The following is a 23,310-nucleotide window of genomic DNA, read 5'->3' on the forward strand; positions in this document are numbered from 1 at the left end:
TTGAAATTGTGTTCAGTATAATCACCTGAAATGAAGTTTGAATATTGCAATGATTGTTGTTTGTAATTATCCCATATGTCAAAGATAGAGGGTTAATTGTTCATTGATTTATCTAAAACAAACAGTGAAATTGTTGCTCTTTTCCATCTCAACTGCAGATATGAACTGAGATTGCATTGCCCGGTTACTGAGTCCTTGGGCTGATATCAGTAGCATTTAGCTGCAAAATTGCTGCAGTGCAAAATCCTTTTACTTCTTTTTGTAAAATTTTACATTAGTTCAATTTTTGTAGCAAAGTTTGAGAGACACTGTCCATGCTTTGCTTACTCAATATGCCATTTAAAAAGTATTTTCCAAATATGTTAGATTTTCTTCTAAAATATATTGCAACTTTCCATAAGAAGCCTTCCATGTTTCTCAGGTATGTTTGAATGGAATTTTGCATTATGGCAGTGGGCCGTTGCATCTTTGATGAATTAGCATTGCTCTCCTGCATGAAATCTGTAGATACATGTATGGACTTTAAGCACACAATGGGTTTTAGTGCACTTTCTCCTGTTCACGTTTTTTCAATGGTGGAAACAACAGCTGGCCCCTCAGTTTTGTTGATTCCTCGAGAATGTGTTACTTTATTAATTTTTACAGGACTTTGAATACCAAGTTATTTTGTAAGACCCAAAATGACAGTTAATGATTGGTTAGCTGCATGTTAAACATGGGGTATGTGAGGCATTTGTACTGCTAATTAATAGGAAGGGTTGCAGTAAATCACTGACCACTTCTTAGGTAGGTTATTTCTGCTGTATGATGTCACTGAGATGAAGTTTGACAAACAAATCCAGGTACGAATCTGAAATACTTTTATACTTCATGTTGTTCATCGTGTCTAAACACTTGAATATGTAATTACAAGACACTGGACTGTATAGCTCAATATTAGTGCAGCACATTCTTGATGAGGATTTTCACTTTGCGTTATGATACATCAAATGTACAATTTAGAAACCCTCTTTTATAATGCCGCTTTTGCTAACCATAGAAAATGTGTGTTACAGAGGGTATGACTAATATTTGAAGGTATTTAGTACGGTTTCTCCATTACAGGGGTCACAACATGTCAGGAAGTGCGACCAAAAAGTACTTAGAGAAATTATGTAACTGTAATGCAACTCCAATTGTCCACTAATGTGTCTTCCTTACAGATCATTTATTGTGTCCTTTAACTGTCCGTGTGATTAGGACTGGTTAAGAGCAAATTCTATTTTCTCAAAAAAATATATTGGCCCCGAAATTCCTCGGGATTCATTCCCGGCAGTTCCGAGGGTGTCCTCCAGAGCTGACCCCGCTGGAATGTACAAGGCACTTACTTGCCCCACACAATGCCCCACCCATGAGATGCCCTGTCATCTTATCCTCAGCCCCCTAAGTAAGAGGGCTGATCTGCCAAAAATTTGGAATGAAAATTGGGCAGGATCCATGGGGGCAGGCGATCTGCTCCATTGGATTTCTGCCCATGTGGTGTAGAAGAAAATTTACCACAGTATTTTGAATCACTACTGTCAAAAGAAAACTATACTTTGAGTACTTTTGTTACCACAATGCTGAAAATTTCAGTTATTGAATTAGCATGCCAATTATGCCAAGATCACATAATCGCAGCAGTTTCACTTGAGACTTCAAGGCGTATTGTGCATCTGTGTGATCCCATGATAACATATTAATCAGTAGTACTATTATCATAAGAACATTTAGATTTTGGGGCTACAGTTAGCTTTTTTGGAGTGGGTCAACAATCTGTTTCTATGATTAGATCTTGCTTAATGAAGGAAAACTTTGTTATATGAAGTAATAATGAAGTTCGATTGTGGTATTAATGCTGCTGTGCAGACATAAACACTGGGGCTCAGCTCTGTGCATACTTAAACACACGTGCACAGCTGTGTGCATACCTAAACGCCAAGCTCTGTGTGTGCCTTTAAGTATGCACAGAGCTTCATGCATGGGTTTAAGCATGGATAGAGCTAGGTACCTGTGTTTAAATATGCAGAACCCTGTACATGTGCTTAAGTATGCACTAAGCTCACATGTGCAGAGCCCTATGCATACTTGAATTATGTGCAGAGCACTGCTGATTGGACAATTGGTTCTTTTCTAACAAAGGCAACTTAAAGGTATACCATTCAGGGTTTTTGTAAACTTTAACATTAAACTTTGCTCCAATTCACGTTATACTAATTGCTGTGAAGGTGAAGTGACCGCGACTACCTCCACCATGTGACCTCACATCCAACAAAATGTTCAACTGAGAACCGTTATCCTGCTCATGCTGGTGATATTTTCCTCTTTGCGCATTAGGATTCCCTGCTTCATATTCATGTCTATTTTGTTACTAAAAATAACCACCAGAGGAAAATTTACCCACTTGTGTTCCTGCGATGTGGAAATTGTATTGCATCAATTTACGACGTGCATTATAATTGCAGTTTTTTGTAATATTCCGTTCATCTCAGTTCAGCACAGGTTGATTACTCAGATCTTCCTCTTTACATAACATAAAATGTGAATTAATTTGTAATGACAACACTTGTATTAGTAGTTGTACAGGAATTCTATCCATTTTAAAAGGACAGCCGTCCATTTTAGCAAGTCACAGATAAGTGCTATCTGTCCAGTTGTGTAATTTTAATCTAATTACATTTTTCTCCTTTTTACAGAGTATGTTAATATAAAAGACATCTCCAGTACTCAGAACAACTCTAAATGACACAATTAGCTCCAAAAATTCTAGACAACTGCCTCCATTATAAATGTTACAGTGAAATTAATGCTGTTTTTTTTTAATCTTATCGTGTAGGTGTATGGCTGATTTGGGGATATTTGGGCAAGGCTAAGACCATTGACTCTTAATGGTTTGTACATCAAGACTCTCAGCAACATGGAAAAGTCAGAAATCAAGGCCTCAGTTTAATATAAAATGCAGTGCTGCTCGTGGTTCCTGCACACTGGTGGACGCTTCTACTAAAGGAACTGGGATGGAATCAGCATACAGTGCCAATCATCAGAAGTTACCTATTTCTGCAGCTGTCGTGTGTTTAGAGGCATCGACTTATACCCCAGAAGAAGAGTGTTTGACTGGGTGTGAACAAGAAGGGTCAGACAAGGTAAACAAAGCTGAAAGAATTGATCCCAAGGGAGATGGTGGTAAAAGTTCAGAGAATGAGTGTTCTCCTCCACTGTTCTGTGTGGAGGGGCCATTGGGATTGTGCACAGTGTCCGAACATACCGGTAGGAATACTGAGCCTGCTGGAGACTGTCAGTATGGAGTCTTGCTGCACCCCTCAGAATGCAATTTGGAAAGTAGTGACGAGGAGCCAGATTATGCCTCGATTCCTGAGGTACCAACTTCCATTCCTTCTCCGTATAAAAATGCATGCAATGCAGTAAGTTCACCAAGTGAGCTGAGAGCCAAAAAACTCAGATCGAGTATTATCGCATTTTCTGACTATGGGTCTCAAGCTGAACATACACCCAGTGAAACCACTGAACTCTATATTTGTGAAGCATCAGATGAGTTATATGGACCTACTTCATCTGAAGATAATTTCACAGAGTTGCCACACAATGTGGGATATTTTATGAGAAAGAGGAAGCGAGCAGACAGTGGAAAACAGAACAACAGTCTTTCCAGTGGGAATACAGCTCTCTGCCAACTTGGGAAATACACTGAGAAAGTTGAGATCCCTGAAAAAGATAGTACACGGGACCAAGAAGAAATGGGAAAAGAGGTAACAATTGCAAAAAGTGCTAATGTGTTTTACATTGCGAGTTATCATCGAATCAAAGAATGTTTGCAGCACAGAAGGAGGCCATTCGGCCCATCGAGCCCGTGCTTGCTCTTTGTAAGAGCAATCCAGTTCGTCCCATTTCCTGCTCCTTCCCTATAGCCCTGCAAATTTTTTACCTTCAAATATTTATCCAATTCCTTCATGAAAGCCATGATTGAATCTGCTTCCACCACCTTTTCAGGCAGCGCATTCCAGATCATAACTACTTTCTGCATAAAAAAGTTTTTCCTCCTGCTACCTTTGGTTCTTTTGCCAATCACCTTAATTCTGTGTCCTCTGGTTCTGGACCCTTCCACCAATGGGAACAGTTTCTCTTTATTTACTTTATATAAACCCTTCATAATTTTGAACACTTCTATCAAATCTCCTCTCAGTCTTCTCTACTCTAAGGAGAACAACCCCAGCTTCTCCAGTCTATCAACGTAACTGAAGTCCCTCATCCCTGGAACCATTCTAGTAAATCTTTTCTGCACACTCTCTAAGGCCTTCACATCCTTCCTAAAGTGAATTTTGTATGAATAAATGTTTGCTTGGGCAGCTTTATTTGGGTTTAACAGACACAGTTGTTCCAGTTAAATTTCAAAAGTATACCCCAGAAATTACATGAATTGGAAATAGGGCGCAATTGGACCATTAATCCAATGGGGGAGCCATAATTTGGCTCCTTTCTAGAGTTAATTCATTGCATTGGATGATTCAGTAAATGTGTGTATATAATATTAAATATCACATGCATTGAAACACATTAGCATGGCTCATTCTATAATGGACAACCAAAGTGCTTTTTGGCATCCTTAGGATAAGTTTTGAAGCCAAAGTGGCCTGTATTAGTCTAGAATTTGGTAACATTGAAAGTGAAATGACTTTTTTAAAATGGCACCTGATATGCACACTTGAAGATTTCTTTATCATAGCTTGGAAAGGTGTGACATCATTTTCTCAGGGGATTGCGAAGCTTTCAAGCCTTTGGTGTCACTATCTGTGAATAATGGGTTGGTATTGTGGAGAGAGGAGTGACAAAGGTGAAACATTTTGCCTATGACATATCACATTGTTGGCTTATTTCTTACTGTCATGGTACATATGGGGGTTAAGAAAAAAAAATGTTGTTCACAGGAAATTGCTGGGCTTGTTTTAGTACACAATAGTCCCAGTACAAGTGTTACGTCTACTACAGATATCTGAGGAAGGGACCAAGCCATTCCATACATATACAAGGACCCTGTGGGTTTTGTATGACTACATGTTTGTTTGGGCAGCTGTATTTGGGTTTAACAGATACAGTTGTTCCAGTTACATTTCGAAAGTATACCCCAGAAATTGCACGAATTGGAAGTGGACACAATTGGACCATTAATCCAAGGGGGAGCCATAATTTGGGATGGAACCCGCTTGGTTTCTTCCATTATAAAATAGCCTGAGAAATTATGCTTGGGATGGGGGGGTTGCTAGTGGTGGGTGGGGGGAGGGTGCGGGGAGCTGACGAGCATGTCTACTGCTGCCTCAATTCCATTGGAAAAGAACTTTGGAACCATGTCTGGGGGTCTTTCCATATTTCCTAGGAATTCTGCCCAAAGCACCCATTGGGAACTACATCTGCTGAGCGCCTAATGAAGACCCTAGAACTAAAAACTGCAAAGGTAATTGTTCCCTAAATGGCCTTGCCATCCTCTTGAAGCCATGGAAAAAATACTTATAAGCTCTGTCCTCAGCCTGATCCAGGCCTCAGGTCCTCTCGACACCTGCAGGGTTTATTTAGATGAACCTGTACCTGGAATTTAGGGCGGGGTCAACAGCAGCCAGAAATTCCATCCCACTCGGGGCAACACAGGCAAGGCAGTGTTAAGAGTTGACCACATAGTGTTGGACTGGAATCACACGTAGACCGGAACCTGAACCAATTGGGGTTTTTTAACAATCCAGCAGATATTCTGGTGTGAGATTTCACAACTGAAATGTAGGCAATTGAACTCACAATTTCTAGGTTGCTAGTCCACCATAACCACTAGGCTATTTTTTCTGCCCTTGTATCTGAGAATGCCCTGTTCCAATTGAATAGTCCAGCTGAAACGATCAGTGGTCGATAGATATGCCAAAGAGCCTCTGTGGAAGGTCATGAGTGAACTATCCTGTATTGTTAATATTCAGGAACCTTGTGCCTGGTCCATTTCACATTGAAGTGTAATATAGTAGATGCTACTGTTTGTTACTTTCCATCTTCTGAGGAGGGATATCTAAGCCTGTGGCTACTGTAAATCTACAATATACCATTGTTACTGTTCACATATCCAATTGCTGTTTAATAAATCTGTTTGTGGGTTTATAGCCTAAACCATGGTGAGTAGGGTATTAATAGTACTGCCTCGTGAATTCGGGGAAGATCACGTGACGGTACGTGATATAATCTGAATCCAAAATACAGTGATGATGATTCTCTGTTCAAATCCTGAGGTCACTACAAATTACCTGGAGCTGTTCCCTAACCAGCTGACAAAATCACACTTCAATTAGGTTGAGGTGGGCAATGTAATTTCTCCACTGCCTTCTCCCCCAAACAAGAGCATTCTACTTCCACAAAACATTCCGCTTACCATCCCCTCAGACAACTGACAAAAGTTAGATCAAATGGCTGCTGGAATATGTAGCCTTGATCATTTATGTCACGTGACTCATGACTGACCGAGGATTCAGTCTTAATTATGTTGGTTTTTAATTCAAATCAGTAGTTACTTAGATTTAGAATAAATACAAATGAACTTTTGGAAATTTAAATCCTGAAGAGTAATCATGATTTCCATAGCAATGGAACAGTTGGTGATGGTGTTAGAGACACTTTGTTGCAATCCTGAGCACTCTCAGTATCATTCTCATCATCATGAATACCCAGACACAGCGATACTGCAGAACTGCAATGTAGTGACCTTTATACTAGGGATGACAAAAATAGATCTGTTAAATGGAAGCTAGTGAAAATCAAAGGTATATCATTCATTCACTCAAAGATTACAAAGATTCACAACAGCCATTGTTATAGTCTCTATATGAGCCCGGTTAATGCTGAATCAAACACAGGTTTATGCAGTAATTATAGCAATAAGCATTCATGTTTATTTGGCCCTTGGCTTCAGAAGGCCCAAGATTCATTTGTTTAAGAAAGAAGAAGTAACTTGCATTTATATAGCGGCTTTCACATCCTCAGGATGCCCCACAGCACATCATGGCTAATCAATTACTTTTGAAGTGTAGGCACTGTTGTTTTGTAGACAAACGCAGCAGCCACTTTGCACACAGCAAGGTCCGACAAACTGCAATGAGATAGATGACCAGATAATTTGTATTTGTCATGCTAGTTGAGGGATACATGCTGGCCAGAACACTGGGAGAACTCCCCTGCTCATCCAATAATACTATTTACGTCCACCTGAGCAGGTAGATGAGGCCTCATCTCATCTATCTGTTGGATGCTTTTTGCCTTGCTGCCAGTCCTCCTCAGGCCCTTTGATTTAACACAAGACCCACTACCTGCTTCTTGGGGTGCCCGTTTGTGGATTCCACAATCACCGGAAAATGAAGCAAGAGGACCTGAAATGCCCTTTCTTGCATCATTTCACTGAGTGTGTTGGGCCTGTGCCTTTTGCAGGGTTAGCATAATAGTGTGGAAATTTGGAGTAACAGGTCTCTGCTTCCTTTTTCTTGAATTTTGTGCTTATATAATAGGTGTTTCCTGGGGGAAATGGTCAGGAAAATCAGCCCCATGATGCCTTGACTTTACATTATCCCCAAGACACAGCTGGTCAGGACAGTTGCTATAAAACGTGCTCTTAACCAATCATAGAATCCATAGAATCATAGAAAGGTTACAGCACGGAAGGAGGCCATTCAGCCCATTGGGCCCGTGCTGACCCTATGCGATAGCAATCCAGCTGGTCCCACTCCCCCGCCCTATCCCCGTAGCCTTGCAAATATTTTCTTTTCAAGTTCTTATCCAGTTCCCTTTTGAAGGCCATGATTGAATCTGCCTCCACCACCCCTTGTAACAGTGCATTCCAGATCCTAACCACTCGCTGTGCAAAAAAGTTTTTCCTCATGTCACCTTTGGTTCTTTTGCCAATCACCTTAAATCTATGTCATCTGGTTCTTGACCCTCTGCCAATGGGAACAGTTTCTCTCTGTCTAGACCCTTCATGATTTTAAATACCTCTATCAAATCTCCTCTCAACCTTCTTTGTTCCAGGGAGAACGACCCCAGCTTCTCCAGTCTATCCATGTAACTAAAGTCCCTCATCCCTGGAACCATGATATTAAACCTCTTCTCTTAAATAATTTTCTTCCCTTCTTAGGTCTAATGGTTAGCTAGGGAATAAGAAATTGTCACTCAGGACTTAGGTTGTTCAGTCAGCCACGGTCGCAATATTTAGATAAGAGTTGCGCAAGGTTTGTGATGCTTCCAGGAACAGTGAAACTCATGGGCCAAAAATAGAGTGTATAACTGAATGTCATGTGTTGGCCACAGCTTTAGCTAGCTGTAGAGCTAGTCCAGCTCTGGGGACTTAATTAGTAGGCAGGTTATGGTTTAATGAATCCCACAGCACCAATCCATGATATGTTGTGCTGATGACACCTTGTGCCTGCGCTTCCAAAATGTATCAACCTCCAATCCACCAAATGCAGTTTTTAATGTGATGTGTGTGTGTGCTCATAGGATGTAATTTCAAGATGCAGCTTCAAATTAATATGGTGGTATTTTTAATATAATCTATTAATTTGATTGAGGGGTGAAAATGTATTTTAGATAACCGGTTTTATTTCATTGCCATGCATTAAATTTATCAGCATTGTAATTTGCTCCACATATTCTTAACCTGTTCAATGATTTTATAACATTAAGCTGAAAAAGTTGAAAAAAAGATCAAGGATAAAAGTAACTGAGAAAAGTATATGCAATTTTGACAAATGGTGTCATTATGAATGTAATCTCAAGTATTCGCAGAGAGAGTTAAATTCACTCGCTGGGTGTTGTTGTTGGAATGATGTGCCATTTCGCATCATTTAAGAAATATCAATCCTCTAATCTGAATCTATTATGTGTGTTGGGGAATAAAAAGCCTCACACAAATGCTGAGGCAATTTTGTCCTTCAGATGAAAAAAAAGAGAATGCTGTCTAAAAGAAAGCAATAGTGATGATTTTTGGATACCTGACCAATTGGTGAATTCGGGGAAGATCACGTGAGGGTACGTGATATAATCTGTATCCAAAATGAAGTGAGGCAGATGTATGTTTTTTTTCAAAAATTGCTCCAAAAACAAAATACTAGAACTGCTCCAGCTCATGGAATGTTGTGCGGTCGCTTAAAGTTTGCCCTTAATTCAGATAAAATTCAGCCAGAGGCAGTTAGACAGAGTTAATGGTCTTTGCTCCATTCTTCACAAGTGACTATTATAAATAGAGGAGGAGGCAGAACTGATCGACTTATTTGTGTCACTGTAAAATGATTCCCATCATTAAATATGCCATAAATACATTTTTACCTCAATGCAAAGCGAAAAAATCCTGTCCAAGCAGTTTTCACAAGATTTAATTAGGTGCTGACTTCCTGTCATTATTTTGAGGCCTAATTGAATTGAAGCCTGAAACCATTTGACTGGGTTATCATTATTCAGTCAAACTAAGACTTGGGGCCCGATATTACCATGGCGGCGGTGGGGGGGGGGGTAGATTGGTGAAATCAGTCCGCTCCGCACGCAATCACAGGCTGATTGGATCCACTTACCTGGTCTTCCGGGTTCCCCACTGCTGACCTGCGCGGCGGGCGGACTGCGCATGCGCAGTAAGGTCTGTCAGCTGGAGGAGCTCCATTTAAAGGGGCAGTCCTCCACTGACTGATGCTGCAAGAAATAGGAAAAATTACAGCATGGAGCAGCCCAGGGGGAAGGCTGCTCCCAGGCTAATGATGCCTCACTCCAGCTCTTATTGGATGGGCAGAGGAGGAGGTGGAGGACAGAGATCTTCCCCTGGCGGGCGGGAGGAAGCGGCCTGCCTCTGCCACCAAGAAGACGTGGCTCGAGGTGGCAGAGGAGGTCACCTGCACCACCAAAATATCGCCCACCTGCATACAGTGCAGGAGGCGCTGTAATGACCTAAGTAGGTCAGCCAAAGTGAGTACATTTACTCATTCCCCTACACTCCGTCTGCCACATCACTGCCCCCACCCCACATCTCCTTCTGCACAGCCAACACTACTCTGTCACATCAACCCTCATACCCACTCAAACCTCATCCTCATCTTACCTGCACTTACTCACCCCGCCACTACCACTCAACCCAATCCTCATACAATCTCATGGCTCTATCCCATACACTCCCTCTCATGCATCTCTTTCACAGTCAGCCTCATTCAACCTGCCACTACCTGTGCTGCAGCCACATGGCATGCATCACATATGTGCAGTAGGAAGCGTAAGGCAAACGTGTCGTGAGCATGAAGGAGATGCACAAGGTGTTTGAGGGTTTGTCATGATTTATACTTATATTTAATTTCTGATCAACTCATATTACATATTATATTGTCACCACTACTGCCACGTCTTTGCGAATCTTGTCTGGTTTGTGCCCTTTCCTGAGGATCACAATGAAGACCCACAACTGATGCCACCCATTGTGTCACTGCAGAGTGGGTGTAGGTATATTTGCGGGGCTCTTTTTTGCAGACGACTGAGAGACATCGGCGATGTCCCCGGTGGCACCTTGGAAGGATGCGGAGGAGAAGTTGTTGAGGGCAGTGGTGACTTTGACAGCAACAGGTGAGATGATGATGCTCGGGCCAACCGGGAGCAGCTCGGTATGAAGGAGGCAGCAGATGTCCACGACTACATGTCGAGTGATTCTGAGCCTCCGTGTGCACTGCTGCTCAGAGAGGTCCAGGAAGCTGAACCTCGGTCTGTGGACCCTGTGGCGAGGGTAGTGCCCTCTGCGATGCATCTCTCTCTGCGGTTGCCCTCCCTCCTGCTGTGCAGGTGGATGTGTCATAGTACTGTGTTGTGGAGCGCCACGTGTCAGAGGTAGACGGCGTGGCCGGCGAGGCTGGTGATGCTGTTCGCCCTCCAAGGAGGTCTTAACTGCAGTTATGGCGGCCCCCATCAGGAAGATGTACATTTGAGGGGGTCCGCAAGTTAGGTAAATGTGTCTGGACACCGGGGTAAATGTGCAAGTTGGTGAATTTTGTTGTTCAGAGGAGGGTGGTGGAGGCCAAACTTTGTCCAAAGTGACAGAGTGGCCTCCTGCAATGAGTGAGGGTCTCCCCCCCCACCCCCCCACCACCCCCCCCCCCCCCCCACCTGTCAAATGGACCTTTGCAGCTGCCACAGGCTGATGGCTGCAACATGTCCATTTGAACTGGGAGTGTTTCCCCCGGTACGGGAAACAGTCTCAGTCAGTTGCAAAATCCCATCCCTGCTAAAATAACAGGTCAATCAGGTCTGTAAACAACCTGAAGTACCTGTTCAAGTACTTTAAGTGGCACCCCGCTGGCTTTAATTGCCGGCGGGAGTCCCACATGCGGGGGCTGCGCGCGCATGTGAGCGCGTCGGTGGGGAACCCGGAAATGGGGCGGGTTGGAGCCGGGCTCCCGACCCGCCCTGGGAATCCCCGATTTTCGCAGCCCCCCCGCCACGAACGCACCCGATTTGCGGGTGCGAAAATCAAGCCCTAGCATTCTCCACATGTGCTGCCATTCATCTAGCTGCAGGACTACCCTAACCTGACCTTCACTGAAACTGTTCATGGTTTGGCAGATAGTAAATTCTTTCCTTTCTTTACACTGGGTGCAGGTGATTTGGCTGGTAAGAGAGTGTTCTTCAACTAATGATTATTTTTAGTTTATTTCCAACAACAATTGTTTCAGTATCTTCACCTATTTAAAATGCAAACAAGGTAACTTGTTCTCAATGCTGGAATGCTCTGTGTTGATAGCATCAGTTGGTGCTTGCTCAGTTGCAATACACTCAGCAATATAACATTTACAGACCCATTGCTCAAGGTGCTGTAAGATATCTCCACACTGTTTCAGTGCTGTTTGTTGAATCCTTTGACTTTCAAGCAAACCTATTAACCAAACACCATTAATATCACCAGAAATATTGAACCGATTGGTTCAATAAAGGTAATTGGTCAGAAAGTGGATAAGCAAATGGAATGTTATTGTTAGTAAAGAGGCAGAGGAAATTGAACACTTATAAACCAGAAGTCAACCTTACTTAGGTTAACATTTCCTCTTTGTAATTCCGTACAAATTGAAAGAAGCAATAATAGCTTCACTGAATCAAGGTAGAAAAATATTAAAAGCACAGCACAGTTTAAATTTCCTTTGGTATGCACTACTTTCTCCAAACAGTGAAGATGAACATGATGCACTAATAATCTCCAAAGACGCCAGCCTAGAAATCTAGCAAAAGGTGACTAGCAGCTTCAAAAACAATGTACAACCCCAAAAAGCTGATAACTCAACAATGCCCTGTTATGTAAAAACAAGCAGCTACATGGGCCTTGTAACTAAATTTAAAGAAGGGAGAAAAGGATAAACTAAGTAACTGTGGACCAGTTCATCTAACATCAGTTGTGGGCAAACTCATGGAATACACAACTTGGAATAAAATTAGTGAGCATTTAGAAATGTGTGGGTTAATCAAGGCCAGTCAGCATTAATCTATTAAAAGCAAGTCATGTTTGACAGAGTTTTTTGAAGAAGTACATACTTTAAGTACATAGACAATAAAGGTGAGGATGACAAAAGGGAATATGAAGAGGTTAGGAAGGATGTCAAAAAACAATTAGGAAAGATAAGAGGAACTACGAAATTAAATTATCAAGGAATATAAAAAGAAATAGTAAAGTATTCTACAGACACATAAATAACAAAAGAAAAATCAGGATAGGGATAGGGCCACTAAGGGATACACACGATAAACTCACAGGTAATGACAGCGAAATGGCAGAAATATTGAATAGTTATTTTGCCTCAGTATTTACCAGGGAGATTAACAAGGTGGGTATGACATAGACGAGGAGATCAAAAAAGGTATAAAGACATTTAAGATATAAAGGGGGAAGATATTTGATAAACTAATCAAACTTAGAGAGGATAAAACGCCTGGTCCAGATGGATTGCATCCCCGCATATTAAAAGGAGTTAGGGAAGAGATAGTGGAGGCTAAAAAATCATTAGAAAAGGGGATAGTGCCAGAGAACTGGCAGATGGTTAATGTGCTTCCTATATTTAAAAAGGGAGATAGAACAAGTCCAGGGAACTATAGACCAGTTAGCTTAATGTCGGTGGTAGGAAACATAATGGAATCTTTACTCAAAGATGTAATAGAAAAACATCTAGAAAATAAAAATATAATAAAGAATAGTCAGCATGGATTTCAGAAGGGAAAATCAGGCTTGACCAACCTTATTGAATTCTTTGAAGCAGTAACAGAAAGAGTAGACAAGGGTAATGCAGTAGATGTAATCTATTTGGATTTTCAAAAGGTCTTTGATAAGGTACTACAGTGTAGATTCATGACTAAGGTCAGAGCATGTGGAGTCAGGGGACAGGTAGCAGAATAGATAGCAAGCTGGCTACAAAAAAGAAAACAGAGAGCAGGCATTAAGGGTAGCTACTCAGATTGGCAAAAGGTAGGAAGTGGTGTTCCACAGGGATCGGTGCTGGGACCATTATTGTTCACAATTTACATCAACGATTTGGTCTTGGGAATTGGAAGTGCAATTTCAAAATTTGTGGACGGCATGAAATTGGAGGTGTAGTTAATACAAAGGCAGCATGCGTTAAAATGCAAGAAGACACTAATAAATCTGCAGAATGGCGCATAATTGGCAAATGAATTTCAATATAGATAAGTGTGAGGTGTGCATTTTGGTAGGAAGAATAAGGAGGCCACATACTGTTTGGATAATATGAGTCCAAATGGGATAGAGGAGCAAAGGGATTTTGGGGCACAGATACACAAATCACTAAAAGTAGAGACACAGGTTAATAAGGCCATAAAAAAGGCAAACCAAGCACTGGGGTTAATTTTTAGAAGGATCGAATTGAAAAGCAGAAAAGTTATGTTAAACTTGTATAGAACCTTGGTTAGACCACATTTGGAGTACTGTGCACAGTTCTGGCCTCCTTATTATGAAAAGGATATAGAGGCATTGGAGAAGATGCAAAAATAATTCACAAGGATGATACCAGAACTGAGAGGATATAATTATCAGGAAAGACTAAACAAGCTGGGTCTCTTTTCTCTAGAAAAGAGAAGACTGAGCGATGACCTGATAGTGGTCTTTTAGTTAATGATAGGGTTTGATAGGGTGGACGTAGAGAAAATGTTTCCACTTTTGGGGGAGACAAAACTAGAGGTCATAAATATAAAATAGACACTAATAAATCCAATAGGGAATTCAGGAGAAACTTCTTTACCCCAAAGAGTGGTAAGAATGTGGAACGTGCTACCACAAGGAGTAGTTGAGGCAAATAGCATCAATGCATTTAAGGAGAAGCTAGATAAGCACACAAAGGAGAAAGGAATAGAAGGGTATGCTGATAGAGGTAGATGAAGTAGGGAGGGAGGAGGCTCGTGTGGATCATAAACGCCGACACAGACCAGTTGGGCCGAATGGCTTGTTTCTGTGCTGTTGACTCAATGTAATGTGAAAGGAATGCAGTAGATGAAGTAGATATGGATTTTCCAGAAATGTTTGATAAGGTGTCTCACAAGAGTCTTGTTAGAAAAATTAAACGTATAGTATAAGAGGAAATATAGCAGCATGAACAGAAAGTTGTTTGACAGACAAGGAACAAATAATTAGGGTAAATGGGTGTTGCTCGGCTTGGACAAGGGTTGCAAGTTGTTTACCCCAGGGATCAGTGCTGGGTCCACTTTGTTCTTGGTATATATAAATGATTTAGACTTAGGCATAGGCAGTCTTGAAAATTGTTACCAACTGAAAAGCAAGAAGTTTGGTAAAGAGTGAGGATCTCTGTAAAAGACTTTAAAATCACATGGCAGATTTTAAAATCAGGTGGCAGAATGGGCAGGCATGTGGCAAATACAATTTAAGGTGGATAAATGAGAGAAATCATTCAAGGGATGAGAGTATGCACTCTTTGGAAGGATTCTGAAAGTTGTGGATGAGAAGAGAGACCGAGAGGTTCAAATACATAATTCCTTGAAAGTGCAAGTGCAGATAGATAAAGCCATAAAGAAGGCCAATATCACATTGGGATTTTATGAATAGGGGCATGAAGTACAAGAGTAAAGAAGTAATTATAACTTTGTACAAAACAACATATATAGTGCTTCACCACCCCCACACCCCACCCCCTGCCCCCCCACTCTGGAATTTCCTGGCCTCTTTTCCTCAGTTGGAATACTGGTGGAACTGGGTTCCACCCCATTTTACAACCCCCATCCAACATTTAGGCCACCAGAGAAGTGCCCAGGGCCGGAACGGAATTTCAGTACCAATTTTGAGAATTCCCTCCATTCAATGGAATGATGTATTGATATAATTCACTGGCCTCAAGAACAAATTTAGGTCATAAGAATTTGCTCTTGACTGAAATTACTTTACTACTGTTACTGTTTAATCCACAAATCGGTACCAGGAGGTAAATCATTAAGTGATTCCTAAGTGATGTATGAAGTATGTCTACAAATGTATCCCATCAAAATAAAATACACAGCTTCAAAAACCGACTGAGTAATAGTTATTTAAATTAGAGGTATTACATTTACTACAACAAAACTTCAATCAATGGTATGTCTGGAAATAAACGGCAATTTACTCATTCAAATTGGTTATTCTAACATTTTTCCATGTAGTAATGCTTTTTAAGTTGAGTAAAGATGTGGCTAATTACATAATAGTATACTTATAAAGTTACTTAAGGAGACATTCGCCTATTCACCTTAATGAAAATGGGTTTGGCAACTTTATTTGTTTGATGAGAAGAACTGTACATCATGTTTGTTATGATGAATTAATGGTGCATTTCACTGGCATTTATGGAATGTGTGTTAAAACAGGTTTGCTGAGCAGGCAGATTTTCCTCTTTGCCACATTGACGATAGGTCATCGGCGGGATGGGACTTCCACTCCCAGCCTATGGGCTTGATTTTTGTACCCCCAAGCAGGTGTGTTCGTGGCGGGGGGCCTGCGAAAATCGGGGATTCCCGGGGCGGGTCTGGAGCCTGGCTTCCGGGTTCCCCAGTGATGCGCTGACATGCGCGCGCAGCCCCCGCGTGTGGGACTCCCACCGGCAATTAAGGCCGGCAGGATGCCACTTGAAGTAATTAACTAGGTACTTCAGGTCGTTTACAGACCCGATTGACCTGATATTTTAGGAGTGGTGGGATTTTCAAGTCAACTGGGACTGTTTCCTGTACTGGGGGAAACACTCCCAGTTCAAATGGACGTGTTGCAGCCATCAGCCTGTGGCAGCTGCAAAGGTCCATTTGACAGGTGGGGATGGTGGGGGGAGACCCTCACTCATTGCAGGAGGCCACTCTGTCACTTTGGACAAAGTTTGGCCTCCACCACCCTCCTCCCAACAACAAAATTCACCAACTTGCACACTTACCCCGGTGTCCAGACACATTTACCGACCTTGCGGACCCCCTCAAATGTATATCTTCCGGATGGGGGCCGCCGTAGCTGCAGTCATGACCTCCTCGGAGGACGAACAGCATCACCAGCCTTGCCGGCCACGCCGTCCATCTCTGACACGTGGAGCTCCACAACACAGTGCTGTGACACATCCACCTGCACAGCAGGAGGGAGGGCAACCGCAGAGAGAGATGCGTCGCAGAAGGCACTACCCTCGCCACAGGGTCTACAGACCGAGGCTCAGCTTCCTGGACCTCTCTGAGCATCAGTGCACACGAAGGCTCAGAGTCACTCGACATGTAGTCGTGGACATCTGCAGCCTCCTTCATGCTGAGCTGCTCCTGGCTGGCCTGAGCACCATCTTCTCACCTGTCGCTGTCAAAGTCACCACTGCCCTCAACAACTTCTCCTTCGCATCCTTCCAGGGTGCCACCGGGGACATCGCCGATGTCTCTCAGTCATCTGCACAAAAGAGCCCTGCAAATATACCTACACCCACTCTGCAGTGACACAATGGGTGGCATCAGTTGTGGGTCTTCATTGTGATCCTCAGGAAAGGGCATTATTGCACAAACCAGACAAGATTCGCAAAGACGTGACAGTAGTGGTGACAATATAATATGTAATGTGAGTTGATCAGAAATTAAATATAAGTATAAATCATGACAAACCCTCAAACACCCTTTTGCATCTCCTTCATGCTCACGATACGTTTGCCTTACTCTTCCTACTGCACATATGTGATGCAGCACAGGTAGTGGCAGGTTGGGTGAGGCTGACCGTGAAAGAGATGCACGAAATGGCTGGCGACTCACAGCGAGGACATCGAGCTGCCCGTTGACTGTAAGGGTTAAAATTAACCCCCTCAGTAAAATTGTACAATGTCTATATATTGCTGTGGAGTTTATTATTCAGTTAATCACTAGAGGGATGATATTTTATCTGAAGCGCTGAGGGGCAGGTATTGCTACACAGTAATAGATTATAGGTTGTGCAGTTGCATTACTACAGTCATAGAGACAAAACATACATTGTTAAAGCATTCAGAACATGCTGTAAATGCTTCAGGATTTTTCTGAGAGGTGGGTAACATTGTTTTATCTGTTAACTTTTTCAATGTTTGTTTTGCCACAAAGATTTGCTTATTTGACTCGGTTAATAACAGAGTTTAAAAAGCGGTGGAAAAAGTATGTGATAGCATATCTGTCTCTGGTGCAGTGCTGAAAGAAGTACTTGCCCGAGAAATTCCTCAGAGGTGCTCCTGCTCCGCAGGTGTTATTTCGCTGGAAGTGCGGCGTATACGGGACTTCTGCTGAGGTAACATTGGCAGAGTGGGAACAGTGCCAAGGAATTTACCGGCCCTTGTTTCTGTGGTGATCCAGCTCATTGGCGCACCAGTGCACTACAGATTAAGTCTCACATGCTGCTGAATTGTTCTGTTGGTCTCAGTTGTCCTGCTGTGGGTTGGTGCCAAGTGTGGGGACATTCATTCTGGTCTACTACACCGTGTCGCTGTGAAGTTACACATTGTTCTATTATATTAGCTCCTGGGAGCCGACTCAAAAAACTGTAGGGACCTGAGAAAAGATCCCTCTCCCAACTGCAAGAGGCACACAGCGCAGGGATAGCTTGTTTCAATTAGTAGCATTCTTGCTTCTGATTCTGAAGATTGTGTGTTCAAGCTCCACTCCAAGACTTGAGCACATAATCTCTTGCACAGTACTGAGGGAGTCTGCCTTGCCTTTTAGATAAGACATTAAATCAAGGTCTGTTGTGGTAGTTCAGAGAATGTTAAAGATCATGTGGCATTATTTGTAGGGAACGAGTACTAAGCAGGACTCTGTGCACTAAAGGATGATGCAGTTTCAGATGATGCCACAGAATAAGGTCGACCGAGAAGTTGGTCCAGGTTAGAGAACAGCACGTTGTTAAAAACAGGTGAGGGGTGCAGGTAGAATAAAATTATGGATGCTAGAAGCTGGAGGAGATGAACGATGATGAGGGAACATAGCGGGTCTGGAAGTCTAACTGAGAGGGAGCTCAGATGCAGCAGCCAATGTGTGTACACAAGTGGACACAGAGGAAGAAACTACTTGACAAGAACAAGTTGCTGGAAGGAACTAAAAGTGTCCAAGGAAGTCCTTTGAGTAAAGGAATTAAAGAACTTGCAGTTGTAAAATCTTCAGATGTGGAGGTTGGAGTCTGGAGTCAATCCAGGCCTGTCTTGAGGTGTAGTGATCGTGGGCCAGGGCTCACTTGGTGGATGGAAAGAGTAGGCTTGACTGACATCATATAGTTTGTTATAAAAACAACTTTCAGTCCCCCTCTTTTCTTTGCTACCTTCCCTTCTTTCTTATCCCATTCTTTAGTATTTTTGCCTTAATTCCCTTTCTCCTCTCATCCTTTTCTCCTGCTCGGTTCCCATTATGTTGTCTTTCTCTCTCTCTCTCTGATTTTGTGCAGGCAGCAATTTGGTACAGAGTGGAGAATGTGTGCCATTGTGGAATCCAGGAGGTGGGAAATTGAGTCTTGCAAAGGGAGGAGGAGCAGGCCATCATTAGGCTAAAGGCAACGACTTTGAGAAACAAATAAGAATGGAGCTCCCAGATCTAATTAGATGGGGAATGAGCTCAGAAAGACTGTAACTGCTCCTTGCCTTTTCTGTCTAGGAGAGGGAACACATCATGGAAGATTAAAGTTAGCAGGTACAGTAAGTTGAGGTTAAAAAAAATAATGACATAGTACGAGACTTTGGATCCACACGGGCTGAGTGTAAAAGATGAAAACAGTGAAATCTATCCAGGACTTAAAGTGCTTGATCCGTGGAATAGAGACAGATTAGGGAGAGCATAGAAGAGCCTTTAAGCATCAGGATGGTGACAGATCAAGCAGGGGTGGTTTTAGGACCTTGCAATCCCTTAGGGCCCCGAGCCAGTCAGGGCCCCGAGCGGATCCAGTGTGCTTATTTATAAATATAAAACAAAATATGCAAAATCTCAATTCTTTTTAAAAATTTGTCAAATATATATCAAAATATGAATTATTTTATTTTCATTCGGTGATATATTTCCTGAGGGGTTTACAATTTGAATGGGTTTAAAATCAATAGAATATGCTCAAACTGTCTCTTTTTTCTAAATACTCAATTTCAAACGTGAACTTATTTTTGCAAATCAAAATAATTTTTCACATCTCAAAGCGATGATAACATGCTACTTAAAATAAATAAAAAGTAACTGAGTCACTGGAACCCATCTTGTCTGATAGTAAAGTAGGTTTGTGCCTAGTTATTTCCTTAACTCAGTAAATTTTCTCTGAGCGAACCAATGCCCTTCAATGTATGACATAATGAAGAAATCACAGACTGTTCCTGACAATAGTCGTCGTCCCTGAATCACATTAAAGTTCTGTTGGAGTTTCAACAATTCTGTGTCCATCTCCCTCCTACACCCTCTGCATTCCAGCTCGACTCTCAGTCATAGACCACACATTTCTGATCTTAATATTTTAATATCTAATTATGTTATCCAGCTCACTTTTTGGAGAGTGAAGGTCCTTTCTCTGATGCCACTCCTCTCCCAAAGGTGACTTTCAAGAGCAAATACCTCTCCCTAATACATCCCAGTTACATACTATTTAAAAAAAAATTCTTATTTGTTGCCGTCGGTTGCACACTTACTGTCTCCTCCAACCTGTTAACTAGTATTTCCACATAAAGGGCATGATTTTAGCTCGGAGTTGGGAACCCAGCGCGTTGGTAGATATTCGCATGGGAAACCTAGAAGCCAAATGAGCGTGTCGCAAACTGCGAATGCAACTCAAATGAAGGTAAGTATTTTTGCTTTTGGGTTGCCCACACGCCAGGCAGCTAGATTGACAGTCTGGCTGCCTGTCGGAAGACAAAGGAGCCGTGAATCGGAGAGGGGGGGAGGGAGAGATTGTGAGAAAAATTGAAGGGGTAGGTGGAGATGGTGGGACATGGATGACATCGGGTGGGCCTTGGAGAAGATCGGGGGGGGTTGTCCGCCATCATGGGGGGTGTGTCCAACATCGGGGTAGGGGGGGGGGGGTCGGCTGATTGTGGGGTCCAATCGCGTCATGTGAGCTTGTTGGGCCTGGATGAAGCACTCCTGCACCTCTGGGTCCACAAGCAGTGCAATGAAGGCACTCACCTCCTGGATCCGGCCCTTCCCATCTGCTTTCACGTGACATGAATCAGAAGCGATGGGAAACACAAATAGGTAAGGTTAAATTTGTTTGACATTTCTAATACACAAAAAATTAAGTGCCTCAACTATCGCGATGAGGTACATTGCCCCTTTAAGTATCAGCCCGTCGGCTTTAAGTGGGGACGGGACTTCCGGGTTTCCCTTGCGTGAGCATCCAAACACACCTGGGTTAAACCGGATGTGGGAGCTTTGGAGCCAGGATGTGGTCCCACTCCAAAAAGCTGGTACTTTAACCTCCCACCTGCCCCCAACCCAACTGTTCTTGGGGATTAAAATTACCCCCAATATGTACAAATGATTATATATACTGGGAAATGGCAGTCACACTTCCCAGGTGCTGAATAAGATCATGAAACAGAAGTCCCTAAAGTCTAACAGTGGAATATAAATACTAAAGATAACAGCACATGTAATGTATCGAATTATAAATTAAATCTAACCTGATTCAGAGAAAGATCCTGATCGAGTTGTCATTCACTTCCTTTTTACCTCTATTTGTTATTTTCTTTTGGCTCATCCGATTGTCTTTATTTTTTATATTTAAAAAGTTGGCAAATAAACTGGTGACAAAGCTCGGACAACTGATTTGACACCAACTTAAGTAGGTAGCATTTAGCATCATTGTCTAAAAAAATGTAGGGCCTCAAACTGAACCCTTGCACAGAGCTCCTTCATGCCAAACACCATCCCTGCTCAAGGTTTGTTAATGTCTAAAGATTTGGGGGGGTGGGGGGCCCTAATTTACAGCCTCTCTCTGCTGTTTTCACAAGCTCAGGACGTCTCAAAGCACTTTACAACCAATTAAATACTTTGGAAGTGCAGTCACTGTTGTAATATAGGAAATGCAGCAGCCAATTTGCGCACAGCAAGGTCCCACAAACAGAAATGAGATAATGACAAGATAATCTTTCTTTTAGTGATGTTGGTTGAGGGATAAATATTAGGAGGGTGCCTTTCTCTAGAGACGCTATGACAGAGTTCTGTCACCTCCTCAGCATATTTGATGCGAGCTGTCAGCGCTGGCTGTGCCTCCACAGGCAGCTGCCCCAAGCGAAGACTTCAATTTTGTGCTGCCTGCCTCGTTAGCAGCGGCCCTCAGGTATTTGTATGTTGGAAATATTTTCGTCCATCCAGTGGGCTAGGTGTTGTGGATCTTACAGTTCGCTATCAGTTAAAGCAAGCCCTTCACTCATCTGATCACATTGTATTATTGTGAGTACTTCTACAGTCCAAGTACTCACACTATTAGTACCATCAAAAGAGCTGTTTGCTTCTCTAGCTTTCTTCAATGTTCAATTCCACCAGCTGAACGACGGGGCCTCAACTATTTACAATATATATCAATGACTTGGATGAAGGAACAGAGTGTCTTGTGGCCAAATTTGCTGATGATACAAAGATAGGTGGAAAAGCAAGTTGCGATGAGGACACAAAGGGCTCGATTTTAGCACCCGCTATCGGGTGCGTTCCCCGCAGGGGAGCTCCGAAAATCGGAGAATCCCGGCGCGGTACCGGAGCCCGCCCCGAACCCGCCCACTTCCGGGTTCCCCGCTGACGCGCCGGCGTGCGCGCGCAGCCCCCGTGGTGGGAATCCCGCAGGCAATTAAAGCCAGCGGGATGCCACTTGACAGTATTTATTTAGGTATTTCTGGTCATTAACTGACCTGATTAAGGGATTATGTGGGATTTTAGAACAAAATGGGACTGTTTCCCACACTGGGGGAAACACTCCCAGGTCGAATGGACGTGTTGCAGCTGTCAGCCTGTGGCAGCTGCAAAGGTCCATTTGACAGGTGGGGGGGGGGGGGGGAGACCCTCACCCATTGCAGGAGGCCACTCCGTCACTTGGGACAAAGTTTGGCCTCCACCACCCTCCTCCTGACAGTCAAAGTCACCAACCTGCACACTTACCCCGGGGTCCGGAGACATGTACCTACCTTGCGGACCCCCTCAAATGTACATCTTGCAGATGGGGGCCGCCGTAGCTGCAGTCATGACCTCCTCGGAGGGCGAACAGCATCACCAGCCTCACCAGCCTCGACGGCCACGCCATCCACCTCTGACACGTGGAGCTCCACAACAGAGTGCTGTGACACATCCACCTGTACAGCAGGAGGGAGGGCTGCCGCGGAGAGAGATGAGTCGCAGAGGGCACTACCCTCGCCACAGGGTCCACAGACCGAGGCTCAGCCTCCTGGACCTCTCTGAGCAGCAGTGCACACGGAGGCTCAGAGTCACTCGACATGTAGTCGTGGACATCTGCAGCCTCTTTCATGCCGAGCTGCTCCTGGCTGGCCCGAACACCATCTTCTTACCTGTCGCTGTCAAAGTCACCACTGCCCTCAACAACTTCTCCTCCGCATCCTTCCAGGGTGCAACCGGGGACATCGCCAACGTCTCTCAGTCGTCTGCACAAAAGAGCCCTGCAAATACACCTACACCCACTCTGCAGTGACACAATGGGTGGCATCAGTTGTGGGTCCTCATAGTGATCCTCAGGAGCGGGCACCATTGCACAAACCAGACAGGATTCGCGAAGACATGGCAGTAGTGGTGCCAATATAATATGTAATGTGAGTT

The 23,310-nt window shown here is 43.2% G+C and overlaps 1 protein-coding gene across 2 annotated transcripts in view; it reads left to right on the forward strand.

The window, feature by feature from the left end:
• stard13b (StAR related lipid transfer domain containing 13b) overlaps window positions 1-23,310 on the forward strand; it is a 398,947-nt gene that overhangs the window by 28,120 nt on the left and 347,517 nt on the right. For both annotated transcript variants that reach the window (XM_067985950.1, XM_067985948.1), the window contains exon 2: window positions 2,855-3,785. In XM_067985950.1, coding sequence (XP_067842051.1) covers window positions 2,907-3,785 — 879 coding nt within the window. In that variant the 5' untranslated portion in view covers window positions 2,855-2,906. The remainder of the gene's footprint in view (window positions 1-2,854; window positions 3,786-23,310) is intronic.

The sequence above is a fragment of the Heptranchias perlo genome, chromosome 6 (genome assembly GCF_035084215.1).
Source record: "Heptranchias perlo isolate sHepPer1 chromosome 6, sHepPer1.hap1, whole genome shotgun sequence".
Classification (NCBI taxonomy): domain Eukaryota; kingdom Metazoa; phylum Chordata; class Chondrichthyes; order Hexanchiformes; family Hexanchidae; genus Heptranchias; species Heptranchias perlo.